The sequence below is a fragment of the Silene latifolia genome, chromosome 4 (genome assembly GCF_048544455.1).
Source record: "Silene latifolia isolate original U9 population chromosome 4, ASM4854445v1, whole genome shotgun sequence".
NCBI lineage: Eukaryota > Viridiplantae > Streptophyta > Magnoliopsida > Caryophyllales > Caryophyllaceae > Silene > Silene latifolia.
The window spans coordinates 110,954,023-110,962,392 of NC_133529.1; the positions used below are offsets into that span (position 1 = coordinate 110,954,023).

Genomic DNA, 8,370 nt, shown 5'->3' on the forward strand with positions numbered 1-8,370 from the left:
ATAAGCAACAAATAAATATCACATAACTCTAATTTTAAACCATTTATAAAATAAAAAAAAAGAATTTGTAAATATTTGTAAATATTTGTAAATACTACGTAGTAGACCTGGCAATATTATTCCACAAATAAAAATTTACATCACTCTAATTTAAGTTGAAACTATTTATATCTGAAACTCTTTCTTATTGTTATCTCCTAATTAAAGAAAACCTTTTACATTTCATTTCTCCTTACTCTATATTTATGTCTATATTAAATTTCCTAATAATGAAAAAGAATGCTCAAAAGTCACAAACCTTGCTACAATTTATGTATATATTCAATTTGATAATAATAATAAAAAAAAAAAGATGCCGAAAAGTCATAAAATGCATTCTCAATTGGCTATAAATGTTTGATGAAAGGCAACATTTGTGAACCATAATTCAAGCCAATATTTTTTTTACCGCCATCTCTAACACAATCGTATGAGACAATAATCTATCTTATCACTTTATCAACATCAAGGTAAGTGTATTAAGTCTTTAAATTAATAATTTATTTATTTAATTTTAAGTTCCATTCCATCTGAAGTGCTCATCACATCTTTAAACTTCATTTATGTGTTTTTTTGTTCTCATTTAGGGGCTATCAAGATTTGTGGTGTTGTGTTATTCAAAGGTAAATATATTTACATCTTTATGACTCAATGTTCTATTTCTTTCACTATTTAGTGGAAAAAACTTAAATTAATAATGATAAGATTAATATTACATAAATCAAATTCACAATTTTGTTTGTAATTAATTACTTAACGGACTTTTTGTTTTTGTTTTGTAGGGATGGTTCATTGGAGATTGAAGACTATATAGACAAGGAAAATACTAGAATTGTTCAAACAAATAATGTATAGGCATGAATTTGAATGACTAATTGTTTTAGATTCATAAAAAAATTAGTATTTCTTAATGTTTCTAATGAATATTTTATTTTGGTATGTGTTGTTTTTCATTCATTATTTAGCCTTTGAAAATTTTTGACATCTTGTGATGAAGTTAGACAAAAATTAAAACAAGGTCGTCATAATTAGCTAGCATATAAATCCTACTTTATCACAAGATGTCAAAATTTGGTACACTCTACACATAATATCAAAGAGTAAACAATAGTGGAATTTCATAAATAGTCTCGTGAATTTCCACGGGCAACAAAACTAGTAATATAGTTAAAAGGCTACTTAAAGCATTTAATTTTATTCCACATGTCATTTTTATATTGGTTAGTATTAAAGCTACTTTAGACTTATTTATGAAAACCCGTCATAAGGTTTACTAATATTTTTTGATGGAAACCATAAGATCGATCATGATTTAAATTATAAAAATAAATTAAGAATTTACTCTCATCATTTAAATCGTATAATTTGTCCATTTAGCTCTTCATTAACCATAAAGATATTAGTTAAAAGGTCTTATATGTAGTAAATAAAAGTGTAATAATTTTGATTATAAATATATTTTTTTAGTGGAAACCATAAGATCATGTATTAAATTATAAAAATAAATTAAAAATTTACTCGCATCATTTAAATTGTACAAGTTGTCCATATAATTTTTCATTAGCCATAAAAATAGTAGCTAAAAAGTATTATATGTGGTAAATGAAAAATCTAATAATTTGATATAAAGCTTCCCAATTTCCATATTGTTACTTTTCATTTCTTTCAAAACCATTTTAAATACTGTAATTAGCACACTTTTTTTTTATAATGAAAGGAAACTAGGTTAATTTAAAATCAACCTATAACATCCATACGAATGAGAACATAAAAGAAAATCAAAAAATTTCAATTACCATAAAGAAAATCAGTTACTTGGAAGGATAAAAAGGCAAAAAGACTACGACTATCAAAGAGAGAACCCTTTAAAAAAATCACACAAACTCAAAAGACTGGAAAGGATGTAGCTAAAGTAAGTTGTACATTAACCTGGGAAAAAACAGCAATATACTACTCAATTCAACACAAGCCTTGGAAAACAGATGAGTCCAAAACAGTGAAGAAAATCCGATACGTAAAACTGACATTCGTTCTCCAAGTGATGCTTAAATCAAAAGAATGAGATTTACCTCAAAATGCTACTTAAATCCTTGATAATTAAACCTTCTTTAAACAAGACATATGACTAAATTTAGCTCTCCCAGGCTAAAATGAAGAGCCAATAAAGTCGAGTCTTAGAGAAGGTAAAATAAATCAAAGGAAAAGACTGAAAAATATTTCTCTCATCTTTCTATATTTCTTAGAAATTAATTTTGCTTGTTGAGAGAAAAATCTCTCTCCACTTTTCTAGAGAGAGACTTCACCCCCAGTTTCGCGTCATTGCCGCATGGAGCCTGTAATTAGCCAACTTGAGAAAAAGTGATAAACAAGGTGTGTACATGTGATTAAAGTGTGTATAGTCTTCTTAAATTTACTAATATCTTAAAATTTAAAACGCTTAGTAAGACTTATAGTTAGTTTTGTAAGATGATGCATATTTTATTTTTATTTTAACTATCTCAAATTTGCAGATTATTCATTGTGAGGAACGCTATTGAAAGGTGGAAATTACATGTTTGGATCTAAATGTGAAAAATAAACATATTTTTACTCCTTTAGTTGGCTTACAAAATTATTCATCATCAGTAAAATTCTCTATTTTATATATAAATTTTTGAGAAAAAATATAGATTTTAAGGAAAAGTTAAATTAATAGTGTATCTATTTAACTTTCTAGAAAAAAAAAACTATCAGATTTGTAGGTTTGATTAACTATTTGATTCTTTTATTTGTACAAAAAACTAAGTAATTTAATTTGTTATCGGTGATACTATTTGTTTGAGTGCTTTGTTTATCGACCTAACGGCGTAGTCATTTTAGCATAATTTATGATGTACTATAGAAAAATAACAAATTCGTAAAAAACTAAACAAATATTTATAGTTCTAAAATTAGATACATTAAATATTTAACTACAAAATATTCATGAATAATATTAACAATTTAACATGTATTAAAATATATGATAATAAAGTTCAAATTAAAAGTTATATTTATAATATTATGGTTATGCAATAACGTAAAAGTAAACATTAACAAAAATTTGGCTTATAGGTTATTCGCAAAAAATATAAAGATATTTTATATATTAGTTAAACATGGACATCAACAAAGAGCAAATAAACGAGACAAATAGAACGTGTCCGCGATTTCCGCGGGTACAAAACTAGTTATTATTTAAATAGATTGTGAGAGGAAATGGAGAGAAAGGAAATGGAGAGGATCCATTTTTACGATCTCAACATGAGTTAATTAGGAGACAAAGCATTGAAATACTATTTGTTTACATAAACTACAGTAAGGATACTCTGTCTCACTATAGACTTAGATCTTCTAACCGTTTTACATTATACAACATTTAAATTTGTTAAACAATTGCTCGTATTTATTACTATTAATAGATGCGATACTATTTGACGTAAAACAACTGATCTTTACAATCCACAACAATAATTTTACCTAATAATCACAACTTATTTTATGTCAAATTTCATGGCATCAACAATTAACATAGCAAGGGGAGAAAATTCAAGCCACAAGAATGTAAATTAGTTAAAATCATTCCAAACAACAAAAAGGAAAATTACAGATAAATCATAAAGGAAAAATCCAAAAAAAGAAAAAGACGGCAGTAAAAAATAAAAATAAAAATAATAATAAATTAACAAAAGAGGAAATTGTCCTTTACGTTTCAGATCCAGATTCGAGATTCCTTCCCATAATACCACCTCTGCATGGGCCCCACTACCTGACCTACTCTCAACTCCCACTCGCAATTCCATTAGCAGCAGCCTCACGCGCCAACCCGACCGCCACAGAACCCAACTTCTGAAGGTTCAACTTCACAACAGTATCGGCGAACAAGCGCGTGTCATCAACCGTATTCCCCTCTGGCACATCTACAACATAAGATTCTAAGACGACGGTCCACTCGTCACCATCACGCGCGCCAGGGAGCGAGTGTAAGGTAGTCACGGAGTGGTAATTCCTCAACCTATGCTCCCCGCCAATGATCGTGAACCCCGTAACGCAGCGGTTGTCGTCTAACATGTCGAGACGTTCAGTGCTTGTCGCGGCAGGGAGACCCGAGATCACGTGTACGTCGCGCGTGGAGCCCACCGCGAGTGTGAAGTTTGGGCTTACGGTGCATGATTTTATGAAGTGTTTGTAAATTTGAGGTTTGTCGAAAGCGCGTAGGATTGACCAGACGATAGCGCGTGGAGCGTGGATTTTTTGGGCGAGTAGGGATGAGCATTGGTGTCGGGGTTTGACTCGGTAGGTGTGGAACTCGGTCACGTAAGGGATTAACTCGGTGAACTCGGAGGGGGTAAGCCCTGGTGGGGTGGTTGAATGGTGGGATGTTGTGGTGGTTTCGGGATCGAGTTCGGGTTCGAGTTGGGGATCTTCCATGGGAACGTCGTCGTTTTGGGTTGATTGTTGTTGTTCTGGTAGTTGCTCCATTAGTAGAGAGTTGAGAGGAGTGTTTGTGTTGGAAAGGTTGATAAGGATTTGTGATTGGTTTTCTTTCAATTATAATGGGTTGTTTATAACTTTATAAGGTCATGAGATTCATGACTACCCAAAAATGTAAGATTATTTATCATTGTCAAAATATGTAAAAGATTATTTATCATTGTCCAAAATATAATTGAAGTATCTAATTAGCTTGAATTTATCGTAAGATATTATTCTCTTCGTTTTAGTCATTTGTTTACTTTTATTTTTGTCACAAAGACTAAGGTGAAAGGAGGGATCATTTATGGTTTTGAATTTGTGATTAATAGATACTTCCTCGGACATAAATTTTCTTCTCATTTCTCTAATATATCTGAAGAGTATTTTATTAAAATGGGAAGAAAACAGAAAACCACAGAGAGTAACTTTTTAATATATAAAAGTAAATAAATAAATGAAATACCTTAAAATGAAATAGATAAACAAATGACCAAGGTAGAAGAAATATTATACTCCCTCCTATTCACAATAAACTTCCCTATTTCCTTTTCCATCTATTCACAATAACTTCCTTATTTCCTTTTTTGGTAAATGTTTATGTGGTCCAAATTTAATTGTATGGTGGGGTAGTGTATTTGTATGGTCCAAATTTAATTATATGGTGGGGTAGTGTGTTTCCTTAATATTTGTGCCAAAATGAAATGAGAGGTTTATTGTGAATAGGAAGGAGTATAATGGTATAATAACTTTATGCATAAAATCATTATTTTATAAATGTTCATACTTATTCATATGGACTTTTAGGCTTTAAGTTTATTTTGTCATGAGCAATTACTAACCTACATACTTCTAAACAATTTTTTGTCTTGGTCAAAGAGCAATTATCAATATTGCGCGTCCCAATAATTAAAATCTCATATTTCAAACAAACAACTAACTTTCAAATTCCACAAAGAGAAGCATTTGGTGTTGAGTTAAATAGGTAATTTGGCTGTTCATTCGAATCAGCTTTTTGTAAAATCGCTCAATCGTCTCTGACTTTCCGAGTCACCATTTTAAATTGTTCTAAGTATTTTGAATAGTCAATTAATACTCTAATTTTACAATTTAAATAGATTCGCGTTGATTTGAATATCGTCAAATCAAAACGGATTAGTTGTAATGTTGTATAAGGCATTAGGCATGATAGTATATTAGTATATGTAAATCTCTATATCAAGTAGTTTAGAGTCCACCACGGAATGCATGAAATGGCAGCCGTGAGTGACACAAGTAACTTTCAATGTCACAGCTTTTTCGTGCACCTTTGCCTGTCTAGTATGGGCCGGCTGCGCATGACTGTGATCAACTAATCAGTAGATTGTGTATTGCCTTTATTTAAATAACTAGTCTTTTTTAAGACGGATATATTTATTTTAAATTTAAAATGGGTCAAATATGTTAAATAAGATAAAAATAAAATGTCCATGGAATAAAAAGATATTTGTCCTATTTATAGAAGTGGGTTAATATTGACCCGTCTTAAGCTTTAGACAGATATTTTCATCTTATATAAAAATTTGTATTATTCAGAATACATTTATTTTAATTTATTTAATTATTTATTATCTGTATATTCTGTATACCATACGATTATGTTAACAAGTAGCTGTCTCATGTACAGTATAATTATTATAGACATACTTGACATCAAAGTTTGTTTTTCCTACTACTATTAATAGAATTCACGTTCGGCGTCTTATTTCTTTGTCAGAAATTTAATAACATTAAATTCAACACTCACAATTATGAATTTGAGGATCTTTTAGCTAGGCAAGTACCCGTATTATAGGGAATCACAATTAATCCACCAAAATAAACAACTAATTCTTGGTCATCATAAATCAAGGAGTCCAAATCTCATGTCTTATTTTATGTATTATCTTATATTCCACATCTTTTTTTTACTTGTAAGAATTTACCGTTAAAAATAATTGTGTAAAATCTCATAAAAGGATGATGATGAACCGCAAAATAAGAAGCGAAAATGAGATATAACAATTCGCGTATTAAGACATTAACAGAAAATGACATCCTTGTTAGTAATGAATGAATGAGCATGGATGTGATCATGTGATGCAAGGGCTTATCCAATACATCCTTTGACCCTACAATTTTCTTTAAAAATCACTCTTAAATCAAGAATCAAGATATATTTATCTGACAAAAAAATAAAATAGATAAAAAGTCAAAAGATGTTGAATTCCTTCACATATAGGTCCTACATTTACAAAGTCAAAGTTGGATAAAAAGTGACGAATGCATATTAGTTTTCGTAGTTGCTTATTTATGGATTTTATTTATTCATGGACTTTTTTCATTATTTTTTCATTGTATGTCCTTTACCGAGAAAGGGAAAAAAAAACTCTTTCTAATTCTCTCCCTCACAAAATTATTCAAATTCGTTAAATTACACAATTATAGAGGCTAATTCTCGTATCGATCAAATAATAATTATAATTCTTAATTTTATTAATTATATTATATCAAATTAAGGAATTGATTTACGCTAATTAAATTAGGGTTTGTTTAAACCGTCGTCGGCGTTGGGGTGAGGGGCTGCGGTAGTTGTCGACCTCGGGTAGAGGCATGGCGTCCTTCGGGTGTTGTGTCGATGACGCTGATGGTGGCAAAGTAGGGGGTAGAGGAGGACGTCTCAAAATAAGGGTCTGTAACACCGTTGTCCGTCGCCGGCGTAGGGGTAACCATTTTTTGTTTCTTAATTAGTATGCATTATCACCGATTACACTAATTCAGTTATATTTGTGGGTATTTATGTGAAGAATTACATGTAGGTCTCCCACATTGGAGAAAGAAAGAAGTGTAACGTACTTTATAGTTAAGGGGCTACTCCTCCAGTTCTCCAATTGCCAATTGGTTATGGGAGGAAACCTTCTTGGACTCGTAAAGCGGACACTCTCTCCACCTCGACGAGCGCGGCTCAAGCCCATGTGCGATCTAGCATGGTATCAAAGCCCAAGGTTTAGTCTGGGTTGTGAGGCGAAGACGAGTCCAAAAAACGACAACGTTCCCCTCCAACGAAAAACTGGGCCACTATTTAGCGGGTTCGAAAAACGACGGCGTTCTCGCCCGACGAAATAGGTTAAAAAAAATAACGACCGTTCTTGTCGATCGATCAAAAAGGAGACCTTACATGTGAGGGGGCGTGTGAAGAATCACATGTAGTTCTCCCGCATCGGAGAAAGAGAGAAGTGTAATCTACTTTATAAGTAAAGGAGCTACTCTTCCATTGCCAATTGATTTTGGGATGGAACCTCCTTGAATTCGTAAAGTAGACACTATCTCCTTCTCGACGGGCGCGGCCCAGGCTCATGTGCGATCTAAAAATTTACGTGAACGGTGTACATATAGCAATTTTAATGATTATAGTAAATGAGATACAATCGACTTATATTGTCATCAAGCGAATTTCAGCCTGATCAGTAAGGTTTTTTTTCCCGAATCGGTTATTGTAACACCCCGCACTTTCCTAATATTTTTAAATAAACTTTTAAGTAATTTTTTATTAAATAATTATTATTTAAAGCTTATTTTCATAAAATATCGTCCTAATCGTATAACGGTAATAATAGTGTAGATTTTAATAATATTATTTTCCGTCTCGAGTTATAGTAGATTTGGGACAAAAATTCTAGTGAATACCGACTCATTTTGAGTTATTGGGCTTAACTTGACTCATGGGTCTTTTCTCTCCTCTTTCCTCTACACTAACCCCCAACTAAACCCTCACAACTTCATCTCCCTCATTCTAATTTCTGAAATCCCCCCAACAACCAC

General features: G+C 31.5%; 1 protein-coding gene across 1 annotated transcript; it reads right to left on the reverse strand.

The window, feature by feature from the left end:
• Nucleotides 1–3,605: 3,605 nt before the first annotated feature.
• On the reverse strand, nt 3,606–4,706 carry LOC141653830 (abscisic acid receptor PYR1-like). The gene has a single exon (XM_074461693.1). It carries the CDS (start codon nt 4,537–4,539, stop codon nt 3,838–3,840), a length of 702 nt encoding a protein of 233 aa, XP_074317794.1. The 5' UTR covers nt 4,540–4,706; the 3' UTR covers nt 3,606–3,837.
• Between the last annotated feature and the right edge of the window lie 3,664 nt (nt 4,707–8,370).

Coding starts and splice junctions, on each gene's coding strand:
- LOC141653830 (XM_074461693.1), bottom strand. CDS start 4,539: ATGGAGCAACTACCAGAACAACAACAATCAACCCAAAACGACGACGTT.